Source organism: Pteropus medius, unplaced genomic scaffold (genome assembly GCF_902729225.1).
Source record: "Pteropus medius unplaced genomic scaffold, Ma_sr-lr_union100, whole genome shotgun sequence".
Lineage (NCBI taxonomy): Eukaryota > Metazoa > Chordata > Mammalia > Chiroptera > Pteropodidae > Pteropus > Pteropus medius.
In genome coordinates, this window is record NW_024350325.1 from 2,796,885 (window position 1) to 2,822,301 (window position 25,417).

The following is a 25,417-nucleotide window of genomic DNA, read 5'->3' on the forward strand; positions in this document are numbered from 1 at the left end:
ATCAACAAAATAAAAGCGAAATTCCAAAAAAAAAAAAAAATTCTTGCAAACAAACTTTGGTCCAAGAATATACCTATAGACCCCAGTTTTCAGGAAAAGGAGATGGGACACATGGAGAGAGACTGGGTACATCTGAGACTGGAAGTGACACTGTCTTTCTCTTAAAGGCAGTGAGGAGTAATAACTCTTGTACCACGGTGTATGTCCCTATGTAATTTCCATGTATATCTATTTATAAAGGCTTTAAGACAATGACTCATACTTGCCCTTAGATTTCACTCTAAATTCCTCAACATGGCTGACAAGGCTCTCCATGTCTGCCAGCATCAACTTTCCTGGGCCACCTCCTTCCTCCTCCCCAACCTTGAGCCACCCCACCTCCCCCACACACCCTCAATGCTCCGGGTGCTATTTTTTTCCCTCAGCTTTAGGCAATTCTTTATGTTGTTTCCTCCTTCTGGAATTTTCTTACATTTATCCCCTTCTTTACCTGGTTAACTCTCAGCCTTTAGACATTAGCTTGAATTTTCTCCTTCCTGACCCTGTACTTCTGCTAGCAAAGCACTCACACAGCAATTTATTAAAATCGCTTATTTAAAAGTTTGCCTTCCCGTAAGACTAAAAGCTCTGCAGGTATCGAGGTCATATCCGTCTTGCTCACTGTCGTATCCCCAGCATCCACCTAGCACAAGTCTGTGAACATCATAGATGCTAGAAATTAATTGTTGGAAGAGAGGAACAAAATAAATTGAAGGAGGGCGAGGGCTGGAAGCTAAAAGTGGGAGAGCAAGGAGGAGACAAGGCGGAGGAGTCAGGAAACAGTAAATAGTTGGTAAGAGATAGTAAATTGTAACGACTATTGTTAGAAAAATATCTCTGCTCTTTCCTGATCTCAGAAGAGAATGGAGATCTCTGTGATTGGGATGGACTGAGTCTGGAATTAAAATCTGAATCGGTTTCAGCATCTGAAAATACAAACCCTTCATCGCTTTACTATTCGCCTCTGAGGGACCAACTAAGCCATTCAAAGTGCCTGGCGCCCCAGGAAGACTCAGCAGGACCCAGAGCCATCCATGAATTTATCCTTGTGTGGGCATACACGCTTACGTCTTTGTTTGTTTGTTGGGAAAATGACTTCTATATCGCTTAAAATATAACTTGAAACTGTGCTTAAAATATAACTTGAAACTGTGCTCACTGAAAGCCTAAAAGGATGAAAGAACCATAAACACAGATGTGCAATTATTTTACCCTGTTTGTCCTCATCTGAAATGTTTCTTTCACTGGTGAAAGTGAGACAATTGTAACACAGCTGAACCCTGCCACCTAGTGGACTGCTATCGACATGGGTTTGCCAGTGCGAAGGAAGCAGGCGTCACAGAATAGGAGACTCGAAGAACCTCAATAGGCATGCATCACTTTGGCTCCGTGCTCGGAGTCCACCTTTTAGGGTGGGAGATCATTTGGGATCCTCTGTCAGAGCTCTTCTTTCTAAATAGCCTGAGATAATGATTTAAATGATGTCCAAAGAGTTATCTGAAATCAATGTGAAGTTTTAACCACTTTCAATTCAAAGTTATCCCAGCAAGAAATCGATGCACCATTCTGGAAAAGTATTTCCTTTGTTTTGAATCTTAGCTTTAGAAATCGGATTTGTTAGCCTAGTACTCAAGGAGCAAAAAAAAAAAGTAGACCACAAATCTATCTTTCCTGAAGCTACTACTGAGTGTTCTTCCACCAACATGTATGTCACTAACCATATCTCAGAGCACTTGAGCAGAGCAACAGGTCTACGATGGGAACCAGGAGGCTAGGGTTTAAGACTCATGCTGCCACCCACCATTTTGTCACTCTGGACCGGCGATCTGGCCTCTGCAACTGTTTCCTCATTTGTTAAAGAGAAGGGCTTATGCATGATAGCCACTAAGGTCTTCTTCATCACTAAAGTTCATTGAGCTTGTTTCCAGAGTCACGGGTCTCATGATGACAGAGGTCTGACTTTAGGCCTAGGCTCAGTGCCTCCAGCACCCTTCTCCCGTTGAAATATCTATGGAGGATGCGCAGTGTGCCAGGCACTGTGCTGGGTGCTGGGTAAGGTCTGGTGAGTAACAGACACCATCTCTGCCAACCTTACAGCCTAGTGAGGGACACAAACATCAATGATCAAGAAAATGGTAACTGCACCATTGATGACAAGTGCTTCAGTGGAGGTGTATAACTGGGGCCAGTAGGGGGCAAAGAAACTCCCTGGGGATGTCACAGGCTTTGATCTGAGGGATGGAAAGCAGTTATTCCAGTACGTACATTATAGGCAGAAGGATCCGCATGGGCAAAGGCCCAGGCAGGAAGGAATTGACACATCTGGGGATCAGAAAAAATCCACAGAGCCTGGAGTTTGGACAAGAGAGAGTAAAATGAAATGGGACAGCAGGCAAAGTCAGGGGCCAGACTATGCATGACCTGTGGTCTTTGTTAGGAGTTTCAATTTTACTTTAAGAGCAACATAATTGCTCTGAAAATCGTGAGGCAGGAAAGTGATAGAACCAATGTGCTTTTGTGAAAAAATCTGACTGCTGTGTGGAGGATTGAGGTCTGGTTTGAGATTATGTGCAGAAAACCTAGTTATGTGATTATTGCTGTAAGAGACTAGAATCATTGCTACTGTTATGGAAAGAAGTGGGGGAAAGTCAAAATATAATTAAATAATAGCATTATTACGGCATAGTAGTTGATTGGATATGGACAAGAAGTGTCCCAGGTGTTCCCAGACCTCTGATCAAAGACAGCTGGATGGAAGTATTGCCATTGATGAACTAAAGGACACAGGACACTCGGGTGTGCAGAAGGATCATGAGTTCAGTTTTAGATGGTTACGTTTAAAGAAAGTCTCATGAAAAGATCCAAGCAGTTGAGCAGAGAGTTGGAGAGTTCAGTCTAGAGCTTAGAAGAAACATTTAATCTATGATAAATACAGGGCATTTGGCAGCATGTAGTGAGAAGATAAGAGGGCGCAGAACCAACATATACTATCTGGGAGAGTAGACGATGCAGGGCTGGTGAAGGAAACTGCAGGAAGGGGCCAGTGACGCAGGAGGAATCTGGACGTTCATGCGGTGTTGTAGAAGCCAAGAGGAGTGTTCCCTTCTGCCAAATGGACCTACTGAAGCAGTCATTTGGGGACTGAAAAGTGAACTCTGGACTTAGTGACCTTGACTTTGTTGATAAAATGCCTGTAGAGTAGTGGGCCAGGAATCAGGTGGAGTAGTTGAGGAGTAACTAGGAGAGGACAGTGGCGACAAGGAGTAGAGAGAGACTCCTTGGGTGGGTCTGGCTGTGAAGGTAAGAAGGACGAAGTTGGCTGGAGAGCACATGCGACTAAGGTGGGGCATCTTCGCATGGAGATTTATAGAAAGGATCTCACTGAAGAGGATGGTAAAGACCAAGAACAGGTCTTAAGGATGAGATCCAAAGCACAGGAGGAGCTTTGGCCTTGGTCAACGGGAGAAATCCTTTCTCCACTACAATCGTGAGAGCAGGGAAGGAAAAGACGTGATAAGAGGAAGTTAAGGAGATTAAAAGACTCCTGTTTCCCCATAAATTAAGCAATAATTTTATTAGCTGAAAGTGAGAGAGATGGAGGTGATCAGAGATTTAAGAAGAGAAAAAAAGTGAGCTCTCTAGAGAATTGTATTCATATTTGTCAGGCACAAGTGAGGGACCACGAACTAATGGCGCCCATCCAGCCAGCTGCGTACTTTCCTCCAGCACTGCTCAGTGTCCTTGTGTGACGAGAGAAAGGAGGTGAACAGTTTCATTTGCGGCTGGAAATTTCCAGATTGCGGTGAAAGAAAACAGGGCAAAATAACTTAAGATGTGTCCAAGAGTCTAGTGGAAATGACAGACCTTGGAATATAAGATAGAGAGAAGCGAAGACAGACAGGGACAGGATGGATGAAGAGGGAGAAGGTACACAGCGTCAACTGACTAATGGCTCCATGAGGTCAAGCATCAACAGGATCTCAGATAATAGGGATGAATCCAAGTGGCATAGCACCCTAGATATAAAATACATTCATACTTTGTTACCTTCCTTCAGATACATAGTTATCTTTCAATGTTGAACGACAGATTGCATGACTAGGAACTGACTTCTGACATCGCTAAATCTCTGGAGAAACCAAAAAATGTTTCCTGAGTGTTGGTATGTGTCAGGCACTGTTCTAGGTGCTAGGAGTCTGATGATGAACCAGATGTGGTATTTGCCCTCAAGGGGCTTATGCTTTCATGGGAAAGACAGACACAAGCCCCATCTTACAAGGAACTGGCTAATTAAATGCAAGTGGGAAAGAGGTGTACACACTTTCTTGGATCCTCTATATTGGAAGCCAGGTTAGCTGTGCACAATTCCCTGATTTACGTGAGTCCTGATCAGAATTAAATGTCCCAAAAGATCACTTGGATTATTGTGCTTGAGGAGTATGCATTGCCTAGTATCAATTAGTTACAATTTATTGAACATTTACCATGGGCCAGGTAGCACTTGCCATAGGTAATATTATCTCCATATTCCAGATACAGAAATTGGGTTCTAGGGAAATTACTGATCAGAGATCACTTTGCCAGTGAGTGGTAAAGGCAGGATTCAAATCTAGCTGTGCCTCAGCCTGACCTCTCTATTCTGTAACATTCTCCTTCTGGTTAGAAGATTAAATTTAGACAAATGTGGTAGCATGAGAACTCGGTTCCAGAAAGCTACAAAAATTGCTTACAATGACCAGGTTTTGCTGGGAGTGCACCTGGGGAGCTTCCAGCCCCAAAGCTGTCAGAATGCTGGAAAGAACTCATTCCACGGGAAAAGAAAACACAGAATGAATAGTTCTCTTCTACCCAAAGGCACCATGTTCCGGGAAAGATGTCAAGAGTTAATTTGCTGAATCTCTGGTGTCAAATAAATCGTGATTTTTTTGTTGTTTCTGTTTGATAGAGTTATGACTAGATGTTGTTTCACATTTTTCACATTTTTTGTAAAGTCCCACATCTGTCTTTACTTTCGTATAAAGCCCTAACTGTGCTTTGAATGAATATTATTTAATATTAAGTCAAAATTGGCTTATTCGGCTCCTGGATATTTCTTTTCAATTCAGATTCATGTTCGCTTTGAGTCCTTAAGATATTTTCAAACATTATTTTGGTTAATACAACCTTGAAAAGACTGAGAAAATACTAAATCTTTAAGGGCCAAATCACTTAGGTATAGGATACTTTATGTAAGTCAAAGACTATTCAAAATTACCTAAAAGAGCTCGATTCTGGTTTTAAAGAAAAGTGTGTAAATCTGACTTTGGTAAATTGAAACATTTAAAAGTATAAGGTAATAAATTTTTAAAAGTATAAGGTAATAAATTGTTCCAAGCAAAGGATATACGTGCACACACACATGCATATTTCAAGTATGAAGATCAAAATGGCAAAAACTGTCTCATTCTCTCACCCTTCACTCCTTATCAAACTCAATATCCCTTAAGAAAAACTCGACACTATTATATACCATGAAGCCAGAGGAACATCTTCAGAATAAAATGTGAAAGAGGTCTAAGTAACAGAAGTTAGATAGAGATTACTTATAAGTATGTTTTATTCTCCAAAGTGTATGTGTATGAGAAAGAAGGTGGAGAGGATTGTCATTCAGTCATTTGATAAAACTAAACGTCAAGCGCTCAGTTAAGCCACAGTGAAAATCAGATTTTTTAAAAAAAGAGTTACAAATATGAAGAATTCTCTGAAGAGAATGCATCAGGGGCCATGGGAAGGCCTGACACTGAGCCCAGGCAGTGAAAGTAGAGACACTAATCTAGAGATGGGAGGTGACTCTACAGAGATTGCAGAGATTCGGGGTGGGTAGGGGTGGGTCTCGGCAGTCATGTGAAGATTGGACTTTATCCCCATTGGAAATCCATCAGAAGTTAAGTAGAGGAGTGACTTGATGAGATGAGCATTTTTTTTAAACATCGCTTTATCTACAATGACAAGAAGTTTGGAAGAGAACACACCCGGCTGTGGTTTTTGCAGTTTGGGGAAGAGGGATGATACTGGCTGAGACTGAGGCAGCGACACCAGAAATGGAAAGAGGACAGGCATATGGTGCTTAAGAAGGCTGAATTGATTGAACTTGGTGACTGATTGGATGTGGGAAGTAAGAGAAAAGGGACAAGGCAAGGACGCTCTTCAGTTTTCTGGCTGAGAAACTAAGTGGATGTTTCTGAACATGCAGAATTTGAGATGCCCAAGATCCACATTCTTTCTTTCCCTCGTTCCAGTCATTGCAAACAGACAATATCCCGTACTCCTCTTCCCTACATCACATGAAGAAAGGGCTGGAAAGAATCTTAGAAATCATGTAGTCTGATCCTCTTCATTCTACATACAAGGAAACTGAGACCCAGAGAGGTTAGGAGACTTCCCTAAAGGTACACAGGACCCACAGCCCCTAATCCACAGGCTCCTCCCTAAAGCACGCTGTTTTCTTGCTTTTCATGGTTTTCATAATCATCATCGTGACCACTTTTCCTGAACAAGAAACCAGCTTCCTGAAGGTAATAATTCAAACATGAGAAATCTTTGGATTTCTTACCAACTGATGACTTTGAATACAAAAATTACATACTCAGGAAAGCAAAGATAATCAGAAGCGGTTGAAAAGTTCAAAAACAGTTTAAGTTGGTCTTTGGTCAAGTTGTGCATAGGAATCTCCTGTTAGATCAGTTCAGTTCTCATTATGATTACTTAGAAAATAACAAAGCATTAGGTTACTTTTTACAATATGAATTCTTAAATATCTATCTCCATGCATCACGGTTTCAATTATTTGTCATATGGCTTCCTATAAAATTTCACTCTTTTTACCAATGTTAAGATTTGCAATAATTCTTTTAGCTGGTCAAAGAAATAAAATCTGTAGCTTTTGCTCATGGAGCTTCCATTTTTATAAGCTGTTAGAGTGAAATGATGATGTCAGAAACAGTACAGTATTGAAAGAGATAATGACCTAACACAAGTAAAACAAATACATAAATGCTTACCTGAGGCGGGAGTCCTTAAAGGCGTCCAGATACGCAGGGTAGCTCCACACAATTTTATTCCCTTTACATCGAAGCTCCAGAGTTTGCCCCGCTGTCAGACTCAGGGTAGCAGCAGGTTTCTGGAAGCGACCTTTATCCATCATTTGTGTCATTATAGACTGTGCCTTTGGCAGTGAATCAGCTGAGTCCCTGTCTTTTGTTCTAGGAATTTTGGGCTTCACCTTTTTGTTGGTGGGTTTGATTCTGTTCTCTCCTGGCTCCTTTGGACGCTTGTTCTTGGGAGGGTGCTGGCCAGTCACTAGTACAAATGTGAGGAGAGAACAATGGGCTGTTGTAGTAACATACCTGGAGTACTTACCCCTCAAACAGATCACTTAATACGCCTCTCCTCGTGTGACACAATTATTTTCAGTAATAATTGTTATTTTCCTGGTTCATTCTTTAGTTTTAAAAGATTTAATAACCAGAAGGGACTATATTTCAGCTTCAGAGATTTTTATTCAGATTCAGCAATATATTTCATGAATGAACCACAATTCGCACTTAGGAAACGAATATACTTTTCCTTGTAATTCACACTCTGTCCCATAATCTTTAAGGGGTCACGTTGAATGGCAGTTTGAAGCCACTCCAGGTGGTCTGTTACCTGTCTTTGCCATCTCAGAGCTATCATCGTTCAGTTTGAATCTATAGTATAAGTGCAGGAAAATGTCTCCACTGAGACACAGTCGGTACCGCCAGTGCACTCAGAAGATCTCGAACCGTTACAAACTCTCCCAAACATGAAGACAGTGGAGTCTGTGTGTGAGGGCTGACAACATTCACAATAGAATACAAGGTTTAATAAGGAACAGGTGCTAAACCTGTGCTCAGTTAAAGCTAACATATAAGTCATTAAAACTCGACAGTAACTGTAGCGATGATTTAGAACTTAGCCAACCAAATATCCTGGGGGGAGGAGTATTTTGTCACCCACAGTGCTGAAAATTGCTGGCAAATGGTGAGAATAAAAAACTGACCTACTTTAAGTCTGTTTTATTACTGTTTTTCCCTTCACCACAGACAATGCTTCCTTTATTGCCTGTGCACAGGAAAGACAGCTCCCACTGCCCTGCCCTTGGTTTGCCTCTGGGCTCCAGAAATCTCAATGATCCAGGCAGCCCAGCAGCCGTGCACCGGTGCCCACCAGCAGGATAAGTGTCAGTTTGCCCAGCCATCTGCATCCGCTCAAAGGCGACCTCGATATCTGCCCACAGAATTACAAAATGTCCTAACTAATTGTATCCTGAGAGGTCATTAAGTCCTCGTGTAGATCAAAAAAAATAAAGGAGGTCCTGAAAAGTTACATAAATTGCCCATAGATGGTCACTGATAGGATGTGAGAGTAAAATTCAAGTCTCTTGACTCCCATTCCAAGAGCTCACTTCACTATATGTAGATAAACATCCTGTATATATTTTGAATAAACAACCGCACAAACCTTGGCCAATTGATAGATTACAGGACATTTCTATAAAATGGAAAAGTGAGACAAGTCAGGAGAAAAAAATTGTTTTCCTTTTGGATGATTCATTTATCTAGTACTACCTTGGTATACAAAAGGCTTGGAGTGGTCAAAGGTACAAAGACATTGAAATTGGGATCAAGGATGGAAAAATGCAAGTGTTACAAGCTCTGATGTCACTGGGCCAGGCAGATGACAAAACAAGGTGAGCCAGGTGGGCTTGGGAGGCCATGACCTCCCAAAGGGACGGCTGCTCCTGCTTCAACAGGCCGCTGCCTGGAGGGAGTGCACGGCAGGGTGTCTGGACCTGATTTCTCAAAGGAAAGCAGAAATGTAGATTTCTCGATTTACAAATATCAGAAACTCAATATTTTTGAAATCCCAGGCTTGAATCCCATGAGGTTAGAAGTCAGGTGGTTTTATCCCCGGGAGCGCTGGGGACGACCAGGAAGGGACATGAGGGGGACTGCCACGAACGGCTTTCTTGGTCTGGGCTGGGTACAGGGGTGTGTGCCGTGTCTGAGCATGTCATGGAGCCATACTCTTATGGTTTGTTCCAAAATCTCAACTGATCTGGACTCCACTGTATGATAATGAACTTGGCTTCCTGTGTGTCTTGCCCTCTGCCTTTTGAAACAGGAGCCATTTAGCCTGACTCTTAGTTCAGCCTGGCCCAGGCTCTGGACCCAAACCCACTCTCAGCTCGGTATTAACACCAACTCCACAGCACGCTATCTTCTTTGGGCTTAAATGCTTTGCTCCTTTATCTCTGCTCTCTTATCCATGACTTCAGGTCCAGCTGTGACCTCTCTTTCCTCCCCTAGACCTGAGTCCCTTCTTCTATTTTCGTTCCCCTGGGTCATGGGCCCGGTTGAGCTTCCTCAGTCCTTCCAGGCAGCAGAGCCGTGTTCTTGAGCCCCAGTCTCCAAGGCAAGTCTCCAGTACCCACTGTTGAACCTTTTTGTCAAGATTTCTCCTGACCTTGCACGTTTGATTTATTCACCGCCGGGGTTCTAATGACAGAGGGTGGTGGGCAGTGGCACGCATGCACACATTTCTCCAGCCTCCCGGAAGGAGAAGCGCTGTAACCATTGGAAACATGTCAGATGGACAGAAATACCCTGACCCTGCAACATCAATCCTGAAGCATAAGCCTCTGTTTTGCAACTGAGTAAAAGTCACAGTATTTTTCTTAAGGTAGAAAATATAAAAGCCAATTATTATGATGTCAAATCATCTGTGCCTGCAAACATTCTAGTCACACTATGCCCGTAAACTTCATGGACCTTGGGATAGATGTCTAATCTGGTATATTTTCTTTATCATTTAACAGGAATTCAAGCGATCAAAAATGACAATTGTCTGTACATCCTATAAAATTTAGGCAGCCAGCATAACTTGTCTGACTTCTAGGCTGTCAGATCTTTGTGGATATCCTGCTCAGGAATGCTCGATTACCTAATTATGGATATTATGTATCCAAATATATGTATTATTCCTGCAAATTAATTTGACCTTTTGACCACACAGGCCCACCAGTCCATTTCACTGTATAGCTGGTCTGGTTGCCTGACCATGGAATTGCTCAATGGCTTATGGTAATGACTCTGAGTTAAATGAGCCAGACAAGTGGCCCCACAGACACCCAGACAGTCTTAGGATTGAGTGACTCCCAAAACTCGCATCTAATTTTTTAAAGAACATAACTCTTCGGCCTATGTGAATTACTGTCCAAAGACCTAAGCATGTAAGAATTTATGTTGCAGATAAATAAAAGTGATACTTTTCGAAATGGTAGGAGGGTGTTTTGGAGTGAAGTTCTCAAAGGGAGTAGGGGGGGAAAGGTTCTCATCTTTCTACATTTTCCTCTCCCGAGCGTCATTGCTCCCCCACCTTCTCAGCTTTGTTCTTGGAAAAGCACAGGTATTCCTATGGGTGTTTCATGAGAAATGGAAAAATGAGATGAGGGCATGGCTCTCAGTTTATATAACTCGTTGGGGAAGTCCTGAGCTGCTCAGCAAATTTATAGCCTGGAGGTTTTGATGCCAGCCTAGGGCAGACCTTTCCCCTTAACTGCCCATGGAGAGAAAAAGACAAACAGCTACAGATCTTTGATGTTAACAACTATTCATCCCCATGTAGTCCTCGTCTGAGTAGCAGTCAGTGATTCTTCTAAGAAATTTATTTTCTCCTCCAACACAGTTCTGTAGAATCAGAGGTTAATAGTCGGGTCACCTTTACTGAATAAGAGTTGATTGCAACCCCCAGTTGCTGCTGGAGAATCATAGTCCTTTGTCCTGTATTGTAGCATTTATTCATTCATTTTGGAAATGGGTGTTTGCCCAGCATCTCCTCGCTTGGGGATTCTAATGTATGCCTTAGAAAAGCATCTCCAGCCCCTCCTGGAAGGTTATGCTCTCATCCTTGGAATCAAGTTTTGTTTGACTTGGAACTCATTGTCAAAACCCAAGGCATATCAAACAAAGAAACCACTTAGACAATGGTGCTGTGCATGAGATTTGTGCAAATAAAGTGAAATTGCCACAGAATGTTAATCTCCATGTGACTCGAAAGGCAATGGCATGAACCAGAGAAGACTCCAGACCTGGAGTCAAAGGGTCTGGTTTTTCACTATCTTCTTAGTGACCTGGAATGAGCTACTTGGCCTCTGTGATCTCATTTTTCTTTTTTTCACCTGTGAATTAGGAGGAACAACTGCTCTGCCTCTATCACAAGTTTATTATGAAGAGCACCATGAGACATTGTCACGGGACCACCACAAAACAAGCAGCATGTAGCGAGCTCGCACTTATCATGTGTCAGACACTGTTCTTGACATTTTAAAACATTAACTCAATCCTCACAATACATGAGTTAGTCATTATTTTCATATAATTCTCAATTTACAAATGAGGAAACTGAGGCAGAAACAGACTAAGTAATTTCCTAAGGTCACATAGCTAGAAAGTGGCAGCCAGGACCTGAAGTCAATAATGACATTTAATGATTTGTGAATTTTACCACCTATCTCTATAAAATATACTACGTAGCAATCTCAAAAAAATGCAGGGGTAATAGACTTTCGCTTTTATTTATCTACACTATAAATTCTTATGTTTTTGGCCTAACAATAATTTACATAGTTCGGTTGAAGAGTCATGTTCTTTAAAAAGTTAGGCATGGGATTTGGGAGTCATTCAATCCGAAGACTGTCTGGGTGTCTGTGGGACCAACTAGTCTGTCTCCTTTAACTCAGCGTCATTACCGTAAACCATTGACCTATTCCATGGTCGGGCAGCTGGACCAACCATATAGTAAGATGAACTGGCAGGCCTTTTTGGTCACAAGGTCAAATTAATTTGCAGTGATAATAGTACATATTTAGATGCATAAAAGTATCATTTTCTTTAAAAAGCAATTTCTAAGAATTAGATACTTTTATTCCAGGATAAAGACCTTACTTTGAAATATTTTTCAGAATTTTCATTAGAACAGGGTTGATCACTTTTTTTTTAAAGTTTAGTTGCCATACATTATATTAGTTTCAGGTGTATAACATAATGATTCGATACCTGTACACACATATTGTGAAATGACCACTCTCTTGTTGAAACACTTGATTTGCTTGGCTCCCAGGACACAGCACTTAGTTTTTCTCTCAAATCACTGACAACTCCTCAGACTATTTACCAGTCCTTCTTCTTCCTTTCCTGCCTGACCTGAATCCCAAGGGCTTCATCCTCAAAACTCAATCGCTAATAACAGTCAATCACTAAGTGGCCTCACATGGACCCCTGGGTGTTAGCATTTATACGCTGAGAGCTGTCTTGTTCTTATCCTGACTTTGTCTCTAAAGTCCAGGTCTGAATATTCTATTGCTCACTCAGCACTGCCACTTGGAAAGCTAGCCGGCATCTCAAGTCGAACGTGTCCACACTGAACTCTGGAGGCCCTTCAGAACAGTTCTTTCCCTAGTGTCCCCTTATCAGTAAATTGAAACTCTATTCACTCAGTTGCTCAGGACAAAAACCTGAGTCACACATGATTCTTTTCTTCCTCTCCTAAGCCATATCCTATCTTGCAGCAAATCCTCTTGGTTTTGCTTTCAAAATAGATCCTAAACCTAGTCTCCCTCCATCCACTGCGGCCACCTTGTACCAAGACACTTTCCACCGAGACGATTAAAACTGTGCCCATGTAGGCTGGTCAATTCCACCCAAGTATTCCGACCTTTGAAAACATAAACCAGATCATGGGCCTCTGCTCTAGACTCTCCATGACTGTCATCTAATTTAGAACAAAGTGGAAGTTTTCTGGTGTCCTACAATACCTCCAGTCACACTGGTCACCAGGACACCTGAAAGCTGTTCTGCTTCTCATGCCCTTGCCTGTCAGACACCTGACACATTTGCTTCCTCTCTCCAGTCAGGCCTCTGACACTCCTGTCAACCACACTCTCACTCCCCTCTGAATCCCTCTCTATCCTCTTACCCTGTGTTACGGGGTGAATTGTGTTCCTAAAGAAGAGGCAGTGGAGCCCTAATCCCTGGTACTGGTGAATGTGACCTTATATAGAAATAGGATCTTTGTAGATTTTCAAGTTAAGATGCAATCATCAGGGTGATCTCTAATCCAATATGCTGGAGTCCTTATAAAAAGACAAAGAGGAAATGTCATGTGGAGACAGAGATACACAGAGAGAACACAGCCAAGTGACAACAGAGGCAGAGATTGGAGTGATCCAGCTACAAGCCAAGGAATGCCAGGTATTGCTAGCCACCGGCAGAAAGCTAGGAAGCAGCAAAGAAGGATCCTATTCAATCTCAGGGGGAGCACAAACCTGCTGATGCCTCGATCTCAAGCTTCTGTCCTCCAGAACTGTGTAAGAATAAACATACACTGTCTTAAGCCACTGGCTTGTGGTACTTTGCAACAGCAGCCCTATGAAACTCATACACCCTGATTATCCTTTGTTGCACTATCGCTTCCTGTTATCTTGTTTATTTTTTTAATCTGTCCTCTCCATTAGACTAGGAGTATCACAAGGTAAGGGCTTTACAATCTTTTCCAGGGAAAGCCATCGATCCACAGGACTTCTCTCACTCCTCTAGCTGACATAATCTCTTTCTTGCCCTCAAACTTTTTTAAACCTAAGGGTCAGAGATTATTTTATATGTCAAACATACAGACCAATATTACCCAAAGCAATATAGAGATTTAATGCAATTTACACCAAAATCCCAGTCCCATTTTTTAAAGAAATAGAACAAACAATCATCAGATTTGTATGGAATTAGAAAAGACGACAAATATACAAAGCAATCTTGAAAGGAAAAATAAAACGAAACAAGACTGGAGGTCTCAAACTCCCTGACTTCAAATTATACTACAAAGTGACAATAATCAAAATAGCATGGTATTGGCAGAAAAACAGACACACAAACTAATGGAACAGAATTGAGAGCCTAGAAATAAACTAAGATGAACATGAGCAAATAATTTGACAAAGGAACCAAAAACGCACTCTGGAAAAAAGACCATCTTCAATAAATGGTGTTGGAAAAATTGGAAAGCTACATGCAAAAATGAAACTGGACCATTTGTCACCATACACCAAAATTAATGCAAAATGGGTCAAATACCTAAATATAAGACTTGAAACAATAAATTGCACAGGAGAAAACAGATACTAAACCTATGGACCCTCATCTTAGAGAGTATTTTATGAATTTGATCCTCAAAGGCAAGTCCCTATAGAATGGGACTATACCAAACTAAAAAGCTTCTGCACAGCAAAAGAAACCATTAACAAAACAAAGATGCAACCAACTGAATAGAAGAAATTTGTAAACAATGCCTCCGATAATGGGCTAATATCCAAAATATATAAAGAATTCATACAACTTAACAGAAAAAAACAAACAAACCAATTAAAAAATGAGCAGAGGACCTAAACGGACACTTCTTCCAAGAAGACACATAGCCAACAGACACATGAAAAGATGCTCAACTCCACTAGCTATTAGGGAAATGCAAATCAAATCATAATGAGATACCACCTCACATCTGTAAAATGGCTATCATCAACAGGACAAGTAATAAGAAGTGTTGGAGAGATTGAGGGGAAAAAGGAACCCTCATGCACTGCTGATTGGAATGCAAATTGGTACAGTCACTATGGAAAACAGTATGGAATGTCCTCCAAAAATTCAGAATTACAATGACCCAGTAATCCCTCTTCAAGGTATCTACCCCCAAAATTTGAAAACATTTATCCATAAAGATATATGCACCCCAATGTTCATGAAGTGTCCTTCGATAGATGATTGGATAAAGATGTGGCACATATATACAGTTAAACACTACTCAACCATAATATGAAATACTGCCATTTGCAACAACACGGATGGATCTTGAGATTATCATACTAGGCGGAATAAGTCAGACAGAAAAAGTCGAGAACCATATGATTTCACTCATATGTGGGATATAAAACTGAAAGCGACAAACAAGACAAACAAAAACTCTGACACAGACAACAGTGTAGTGGTACCAGAGGGAAAGCAGGGAGGGGAAGGAAGTAGATAAGGGTAAAGGGGATCAAATATATGGTGACTGAAGGAGATTTGACTTTGGTGGTGAACACATGTCCCCCAAAATAAAAAACAACAACAATGAAATACATGCCAAAATCTTAATTGCTTTGAAACATTCATTATTTGTACTTGTCAACAATGAGAATTTTTACAATTTGTTTTTCATTATAAGAATTTCTGAACTTATTTTTATTCCTTTTCCAAGGAATCAATTGAGACAAAAAATAATAATAGAGTCCTGGTTAGAGAATCACCAGTGTTGCTCTCCTTACAGAGATCTGGCTGTACTGCCCTTACATCATAATTTTAGTTCTTCCAGAATGGTAACTTTTCACAGGAACCAAAATAAATCCATGTTAGACTAAAGATCAAATTAGCATTGATCAAGGGTCTGGCATAAGATCAAGAAAACAGCAGAAACAAATCAATATTTATGTTACATCATTTGTTCTTGACATTAGATAAAATATGTATATAATCAAAAGCTGGTAAGTACCTGTAATTTTATACTTTTTAATGGAAAAATAGCAGCACCATAACAATAAATACAGTGGCACATATTCCATATAAATGCTGAAAATCAGGTGCTACGAGCTATGTCTGACTCAAAGTGGAATCTTGGGCTATTTATTAACTGTTTTTATGCCTCACTTTCATGCCACAAGAGCAATATGCGCCCTTCCAGCTCCCACTCTTCATAACATAAGGACAAATAAAATTCCTTCTAAAATTTTAAAGCATTTTAGAATTAGGCCAGGCAAACATTGCTGGGTTAAAGCAGCTGTACACCCAATACATGCTTGCAGGGAAGCCTTTTACTAGACGTGATCAGAAAAGTAGAAAGCCAGTGGGATAAGTTGAATCATGGGGCTGTGTCTGCAGTTGGCCAAAAATGTGTCATATCCCAACCTGCTAATCAGAGACTGGCACTCCTTCCTGTATAAACCCCTCTCGTTGGCTTATTCTCGGCCCCAGCCATCCACACAATAACTCAAAACAGAACGAACAAACAAACAAATAAAAACCATAATTAATAGATTTAGGAAAACATATAATTTAACAAAATAGATTTACTTTTCTAATTACATGTTCAGTATTTTATTTATATACTATATATTTTAAAGTATATGCTCTAACAACAGTCACACAAAAATTCATCAATTATTTTTTATAAAACATTTAGTCTGTGTTCAGCTTTCTCTCTCTCTTAAATGTTTATTGTTTGTATGAACAACATTTGACTACAATGGATGCTAACTGATTCAGGCAGTTTGTAATCATTCTCATGGTCTGGGCGCACATTGGCTGGAAAAATCCAGGAGGCAGATGCTGTTTCCTGAGTCTCTGAGGCAGGCATCCTGCGTGAATTGTATAACCAAGTGAATGGGCTATTTGGAATTATTTTGCCTGGCCATCTCCTGCCCTATTCAAAAAATGATACCAAATACTGCATTTCCATCACTTTAGCAAGTGACATACAAAAACCTGCCAGGAGCATTTTAATATTGCATTTTCTAACTCAAACTCATGCCATTTCCTCTCTGGGAGAGGAGTTTCTGTTGCTCCCCCAAGTAGAAGTGCTCCCTACACTTTATTTGCTAAGAATCCTCATGTTCAAATCCCACAACCATCTTGGACTTTGCAAAATAGAATGTGGTATTTTGGGGTACATGCTTCTAGTTTCATGGGAAAGAAAGGAACTGGTCAGGACTGAATGGTGAATAAAATGTGAGCCAGGTTGAGCTGACTCCAGCGTGCAGTTGCATAACAGGAAAAGCTGCTTTTTAACCAAAACTAAGCAAAAATTGTGACTGTAGCTGAGGAATTCCAAGGGAGGGTTCAGAATGCCAGGATGTACCCAGATGCAAAATACACTGTATAAATAACACCGATAGAATAAACAGAGCCAGCAAAACACTTAACTGCTAAGAGTAACATGGATATAAACAACATATTCACACACATAAAAATAAAGCCTGGCCCTGTGGTTCTGAGTCTACATAACAGGGTAGGCCCAGGACAGGCACATATTCCAAAAAGTACAGACACACAAGGGTTCCCATGTGCTGTACAAGAATGCATTTCCTTTATCTTTTCGCATCCACTCAGATAGGAAGAGTAACTAAGAGCTGTGAGTTTGGGGGTCATCCAGCAATGTCTAGTGTAAGAGGCAGATTTTGTAGGATTCAAGTCCGAGGTGGTAGAGGAAACAAATCCAGGACTGTGGATGGGAGGAGGAGGAGGAGGACACTTCGAATTTTGAAAAGAAAAAAGAAAAAAAAAATCAGCAATTGCCTTGCTCAAGTGGCACCTGCCCTCAGAAGCAGAGATCCCGGGGCGAACACTGTGGCTCAGAGCGGGAAGCCATCCACCGGTCTGGTCGGCGCCACCTCCCAGAATGACACGTTGACAGTGGGGGCTGGACCAGCCGCTGGCTGGGGATGCTCGGTTTGCCTGCTGAGGGCTTTGTGGGAGTGCTGAAGCGGTTTTGGTGGCAATCCTAAGGGTTGGGGTAGCTGCCACCGTCCCACGGACTTTCAGGAGAGATGAGAGAGAGACGAAAGGAGACCCTACTGGGAGGGGGCACGTGCACGCGGCAGGGAATGGAGCCTGCCTCGGAAGGTCAGAAGCTGGAGGAAGGGCTGGCTGGAGGACGAAGGCTGCGGGACGACGTGGGTTGTGGGGATCCCGGCTAAAGTCCGGGCACAAACCCTGTCGCCCCCCTCTGAGTCACTCACCATCCTCTAGCGCTTCGTGCACGAGCAGAAGACCAAGCAGCAGCCAAACCTTCATCTTCAGGGCAAAGGGTAGGGGCAGAGGTGCTGGGGACAGCGGGTGCAAGGCTCGCGGACAGCACAGGGTGAGGGCAGGGGCGCCGCCTTGGGGCGGGAGGCGAGGCGGGTCGGGGCGGGAGCCTGGGACGCCACAGCTGGAGGATTCGGTTTCATGCGGAGGAAGTTTTTGGGAAAAAGTTTGGCTTTTTTTTTTTTAAATTCTCTGTATGTGTAATGTGACCTCTCCTGCCCCCTGGTGGAGGCGTGAAGCGCAGCGCTTTTTACTTCGTGGGCATGAAGGGCTAAGGGCAAAATATCAATTACAAGTGTCACTCCAATTTCTCCAGCTGGGAGTTTTTCCAAGTTTACCATCTTTAAGAAGGCCCAGCATAATTCTGCGGGCACTAATGGGGTCATAGTTAACCATAATTGTCCAAATGTCACCAGCACTCTTCGACCAGCTCAGGCAGAGCCTTAGTGCTTTGTAAGAAGTGTTCCCTAAATATTTCTGTCCATTCCCAGGTCTATCTCCTGTACTACTAACAAGCCCATTACCCTCCTCCATCAGAGAGCAGATCTGAGTAACAGTATCAGCTCCACCTGTCCTCCAACACACACACACACACACACACACGCCGCGCGCGCGCACCACCACCACACCTCCCCACCCCCCCCCTTTCCTTCTGAGTCACGATCAGCCCTTCGGCTTTCTTCTATGTGTATCTATTTTCTACCAGCTCCTCAGTTCTAGCGAATTCTTCCCCCGAGACCTTTCTGTGTTTTATAAAACATGTTGAAGAGGTGATTAAAATGAAAAGGAAAAAGCATTGCAAACCAAAACATAATTAAATGCTAAATTGTGTGGTATATGCTATTAATTTTGGAGAAGTTCAGAGAGATAAGTGCAGGTTGGAGAAGTAATGGGAAATCATAGAGGGGTAGGACTTGAATTTGGAGAGCAGAGAAGGGAGAAGGGAGAAGGGAGGATGAAGGAGTACATTCCTTGGGTTGCTTGGCCAGACACTGGTCAGGAGAGCATGGGCTAAAGCACAAAGCAAGAACAGGCCCAGTGGCGCTTGCTGGCCAGATTGGAAAGGCGGAGTCACTGTGTGAGTGAAGTGGGAAGTAAAATTGAAAGGATAGTCTAGGGCTGCGGAAGGTGGGGCCATGGTAGGCTAGAGGATTTAGGAATCCACGTGCCCCTGTGTAGAGGACCATCATAGGTTTCTGAGCTTGCTGATTCATAAGATCGAAGCAGACTGTAGGTGTGGGCATGCCAGTGTATTTCAAGTGGGGAGCCAGGCCTCGCTTCCAGCCTATTTCATTCAAATATTACTACTAAAGCAAGTGTGGTTTGAAATAACAGAAAGGGGACTTCTCCCTCAATACCCAAAAGAAAAAGTGCTGCAGTTTGACACACTAGTGTTTATCAGCCACTTTATACTGGAGGAACCAAGAATTCTACCTCCCATCACCAGCTTTGGGCCTAGCTTTGCCGTTTCTTATCTTAACAGTGGAGAGAACAGTTGCCTGGGAGTATGGAAGACCAAAGTTCAGGTCCTGTCACTGTGACTAGCTTTCAGCGTCTCCCACAATTCATGTTAAGTTCCTTAGATTTTGGATTGCTCCTTGGTAAAAGGAAGGAACTAAATGATTATTTCAACAGATGTTTACTATCATTTGCTATTATGGGTATGATGATTAAAACACCATTCCTCCTTTTGAGTAGATGCTGGCCTAGAGACAAGCATTTAAACTACTGTAATGTGATATATCACATTCTGGGAGCATTCTGGGGAGCAAAGAACTCCAGGAGCACACAGAAGCAGCAACTAAATATGACCCCATGGAGATCCCTTTTCTTTCTGGCCCTGACTCTGTGCCGGAGGCTGGAGTTCAGACTACACTGCCTCTCTGGCACTCCACACAGTCACCAAGTCCTGCCAGATCTACCTGCTGACTGTGCATCAAGTCCACCCCTCCTTGCCCTCACTGCCTGGGCTCGAGTCATTATTTTCTCTCATTGGGATGTGGTCGCAGTCCCCTAATCGGTCTCCCTACCCCTCCTTCTTGTACCTCAATCTACTCTTTCCCTATCAATCAGATCTGTCTTCATATAAAACTCTAAAAAGTTCTAACCCAATTTAAACCCTTCAAAGTCTGAGACTCCAGAGTTCACAGCCCCTGCTGGCTTGTCTAGCTTTCTCTCTTGGTAGCCACTCCCTGTTCTGCCTTCCGAGAAAACAGTACATTTCCATTGCCCACGCACACAGTCACCATGTGGGGCCACTGCTCATGCTGCTCCCCCTGCTCAAAAGACCCCCCCGCCTGTTTTACCACCTGCCTATCCTCTCTCCTCACCCCAGTCCCTGGCCTAACTCACCCAACAAGACTTAGCTCAGACCTACTTCCTCCCAGCTGAGCTAAGTGCTTCTCTGGCACGAATACTTCCATCATAGATAGCACTTACAACAAAATGCAGAATTTAGCTGTGAATCTGGTTATGCTTTTTCTTGTACTATCCTATGAGTTCTTGGGCAGGAAGTGTGTTTTATTGAATTTTGTAGTTTGCCACCAATTTCTGGAAAGTACTAATTATTTATTAGGAACCTGCGGTGTTCCGAGCAGTGTGTTAGACCCTTAACAGATGTTTCTTGTTGGTCCTATCAAGAAGCTTGTGAGGTATGCTGTATTGTTAGTATTGTCCCCGTTTTATGGGTGACGATGCCCAAAGTCAAACTCACAGTAAATCATAATCCAGAATTTGTCTGACTCCCAAGTCTGTGGGTCTAATCCCTCACTCTGCTGGTTAAAATAAGCTATTGAAATCATTACAAACAAAAGCTCTCAAACAGCGCCTGCCTGACCGGTAAGCTGGGGAGGCCACAAAGTTGTCCTTAAACTCCCGAGACTGGCAGGGAGCACTTTGTGACTTACCTCGGTGGCTCGTACTAAGATCCCAAGGCAAGCAGATGAATGTTCCAAACCATTCTGTAGAGAGCGAGAGCACACGCTCTATTCCACCTTTTGCAGGAGTCTGGAGAAGTACATGGCTGTTATAAAAGTAGCCCTAAGAAGAAAATAGCTACAGTTTTAAAGAATTCTTAAAAGCCGCAAACTGGCAGAAAGCTTGGACTCTCTGGGAACCTCATACACAAGGAGGGTCCAGACTCACTTGGCAGCTTTTTCCCCACCAAGCCTCCGCTGCTTGTTCTCAAGAAATAGAGAAACTAAATGGCACCACATGTGGAGAGATTTGGCGTTAATAAAGAGTTGCACTCAGTTGCTCCACCTGTGTTTTCTTAGTTAAAAAGGACTTCCTTTTTAAAAAAAGTCACTTGGTTAATCCATTTAAAAATATTTAAAACCTCCACAGAATTATAAAAGACAGGAAATGATAAAAATAATAAAAATATCCTTTCATGTCCCTTACCTTTCCTACTAGCTATAAAGTATTTCATAGTAAAGACATACCATTATTTTTTCTCCTGTTTATAGATATTTTGGTTGTTAAAAAAAACTCTTTTACAAAAAATACTGAGATAACTATCCTTATCTAAATATCTTTATACCCATGAGTATTTCTATAAGATGGATACCTAGACGTGAAATGATGCAGCCAAAAGCCATGATATTTAACGTTTTTAGTAAACAAAGCCAATTCAGCAAAGCTCTTCCGATTTGTAGCCATTTCTACTTTCTTTGGAGCAGCTGAACCTACCCATTTCTTCGCAGCCCCACCAGATCTCTATGTGATTATTCTATGTAATTTTTTACAAACTAGGGGGGAGATCTCATTATACTCTTTTGATTTCTGTTTCTTTTATATTCTTATTGAGGAAGAGCTCTTTATCATGTTTTTATTAGATATTTCTGTTTATCTGTTTTTGAAAATTGAGTTTTTTCATTATTGTCTTGCAATAGCAGAATCTTAATTATTCTGGCTAGAAAGCAGTCAGGTGTTATACACGGTGCAGACATTTTCTCTGATGCTTTGCTCCATTTTCAGTTTTGCTAATGGTGATTTTCTTCCAGCAATTACAACAAATATTTCAGCAATTACATTTTTCAGTAACTGTCTTCATGGCTTTTGGGTTTTATATTTCCATAGATAGGCCTCCTCTGCCTCAAATTATCAAACGATTTTATATTTTCATCTAAAACTTTTATAATTTTGTTGTTTCTGTTTAGTCTTTAAAACCATCTCTCTCACTCTCTCTCTCAATATATATATATATATTCTATATTTAAAGATAGATTTTTTTCTATCACAAGTTAGAAATCTAATTTTATTTGTGTTCGGTTGGATGGTTAATGTCATACCATCATTCGTTAAACAAATGGTCATTTTTTTCATCTTTTTAACTTGACTTTTAGTGTGTATTAAATTACATATGTACATGGGTCTGTTTCTGTTCTACTTTAGTGTATTGACCTCTTTATCTATACTTAGAGAAATATCACAGTACTAATTGGTACTGTTTTGTTATTTCTTTGTGCAAGGAGGCCCCCCGCCATTTGTCTTTTGTTAATTATAATTTTACATTTTCTCTTTCAGATGAAGTTTGGAATCAGCTTGTCAATCTCCATAAAAACCTTATTCTGTTTTGATTATGATTGCATTTGATTTATGTTTGGGTGAAGAATGAATATATTTATAATATTGAGTCTTTTCATCCAGGCATGTTATAATATTATATATCTTTTCATTTATTCAAGTCTACTTTTATGTCCCTATTTTATTTTATAATTGGTTAATGCTGGTATTAGGACAACAATTTTTGAGTTCTGCGTTCCCAAGCCTCTATTATGTCAAATTCACTTTAGCTAAATTTGGACTACCTAAATGTGTGTGTATACATATATATGTGTGTGTATAGTTATATAGTTAAACACATATATAGTTTTTTTCACAGTTACGTATATTTTTCCATGTAATTCTTGCTTATTACTTTAGACTTATTTCTTATTTTTGCTTGCTTATTTATTTGTTTTGCTATTATGAATGAACTTTTCCCCCATTACACTTTTAAATTGGTTAAGTGGTCTGTAGAAAACTTATCCTAGGTCTGTGTTATGGGTTGAATTGTGCCTCTTCGCCCCTCAAAAAAATTTAAATAATGAAGTCCTAAACTCCAGTGCTTCAGAATGTGACCACTTTGAAACTAGAGTCTTTAAAGAAGTAATTAAATTGAAATGAGGTCATTAGAGTGGGCCCTACTCCAATTTGGCTGGTACCTTTGTAAATAAGAAGAAAGTTGGACGCAGACACAGGCACAGAGGGAAGATCACATGAAGATTCGTGGAGAAACCAACCACCTACAAGCCAAGGAAAGAGACCTCAGAGGACAACAACCCTGCTGACACCTTAATCTCGGACTTCCAGCTTCCAGAACTGGGAGAAAATACATTTCTGTTGTTTAGGCCACACAGTCTGTGGTACTTCCTTAAGGTAGCCTTAGGGAACGAATACAGTCTGTTAGGATTGGAGCAAGGGTTACAAGAAATACAGAGGCTTTCCAAGACATGTAGCTGCTACAGCCACAGTCTTATTATCCCTGAATGAGGCAATTTCAAGATGACTCTGAACTTGAAAAATAAAACTGCCAAAGTTGTATTTTTTATGGGTTCTATTTCACCTAAAAACCCATTTGCTTTGTCTCTAGGGTGAGAAAGAATTTTATTATTAAAATATCTATTTGCGTTGATCTTTTTCATTGTTTCTCCAACAATTGCTGCAATATTGGCCAATTAAAATAAACATTGTCTTACAGCTCAAAGTCAAATAGAACTTGAATCCTGGTTTCCTAAGGCATGATTAATTTTTGTATGTTTGTATCTGGTCATCTTAATGGATTCTATGATTAGTTCACATAATTTTTAGTTGATATCTCGGGTTTTTAGAGAAATAATCATATTACTTGCAACAACTGTCACCGTTGGGGCCGATCAGAGTTCAGCATCGCCCCAACGGCGGGGGAGGAAGAGGGATAACGATGGCGTGGAAGTGTAGTCGGCATTTTCCTCCGTTCTTCCTCAGATGACTGCAGTGAAGAATCACAGACATTGAGATTTGATCGTTTTATTTAAAATATATTTTAGAAAGACATATAAAGACACCAAAAAAAATTAAATTGAATTAAAAATATAGATAGATAGATATTTTAGAAAGACAAAGAATGCCCCAAAGAGGCACATGGTCCCAGTGCTGTAACCAACACAAAGGGGCCAAAATGGCTACAAAAGAGCAAAAGAACATAAAAGGCCACCAAAAAGAGCAAGAACCTAGAAGGGCAAAAAAGGGGGGCCCAGAGGGGAAAAAGTGAGGGGAGCCCAGAAGGGCAAAAGGCCACAAAGCGGGAATGTCTGCCTTATATTTGGGCCGCGATGGGTGAACTAGGTGATTGGCAAGTGAGGTCATTTTGATTGACACCTGGCTGCTATATAACTTTGCTTAGTGCGCATGTGCTTACCTATGGGCGGTCTCTAGGCTGCACCTCTATTCCTTTGTTCCCTCTTGTTGCTCATGTCTGACTAGTTACCTAACACAACCACTTTTTCTTTCTTTCTTCGTTGTTGTCTGGCTGCTCCCTCCACCGCCCTCTTACACTGGCTTTTTGTGTTAGTAATCCAGTGACACCCAACCTCATGAAGCACAGCACGGCTCAGGGACTCCACATCAGGGGGTCCAAGCCTCCCCTGAGTCATCAGCTACTTACTGATGCAGGAAGAGAGGAGGCTGAAAGCACAGAAAGAGGCTTTTAAAAACAGCGTTGCGAGAACCGCTGTCATACAATAATCAAGTAATATGATTATTTCTCTAAAAACCCGAGATATCAACTAAAACAGCGTCACGGTGGGATAGGCGCCCTCCCTGAGCTGCCTAATACTCCTGGGTAGTGCAGTATGTCTTGGGTTTTCTTCTGCATGTTGACTACTCCAGTCTTAGTAGAGTAACAAGGATTCTTTACCCAGGGTTTATGACACCTGAAGACTCTGGACCCAAAAAGTATTTAAGAGTTGGCTATGAATCTGTGACTAGAAAGTTTCACGTAAGAAATCAGCATTGAGCTGACATTCTTTCTGGATAGTTTCACCCATACATAGACTTACTTTTAAGAGACAAGTTAAGATAATGTGATAATGGGTTAGTTTTGTATGTCTTTGAAAAATTTTTTGAGATATATTATGGGATGAATGAAATGAATCACTCTGTCAACTTGTCAGCACAATCAGCACTCCATGTGCCCTGAGCCCTTAGCCTGAAAAGGAAGCCTATCTGTGGTCTTCTTTGAAAAAACATTAAGGAGAGGGTATCCTCTGTCAAGGGATCCCTGTCTGGACTACAGCCCAGACACAGCTCCTGGGAGATCACTTTTTTCATATGATCCCATGGTACCAGAGCATGGGTGGGAGATCAAAACGTAGTAACAATCCTGATTAAGCCAACAATTAGGTAAATGA

General features: G+C 41.4%; 1 protein-coding gene across 1 annotated transcript in view; it reads right to left on the minus strand.

The window, feature by feature from the left end:
• Positions 1-18,122, minus strand: part of PDGFRL (platelet derived growth factor receptor like) — a 48,676-nt gene extending 30,554 nt beyond the window's left edge. The window contains exons 1-2 of the mRNA XM_039839302.1: positions 17,918-18,122; positions 7,080-7,377 (exon numbers count right to left, since the gene is read on the minus strand). Of these exons, the coding sequence (XP_039695236.1) occupies positions 7,080-7,377; positions 17,918-17,972 (353 nt within the window). The 5' untranslated portion in view covers positions 17,973-18,122. The remainder of the gene's footprint in view (positions 1-7,079; positions 7,378-17,917) is intronic.
• Positions 18,123-25,417: the final 7,295 nt, after the last annotated feature.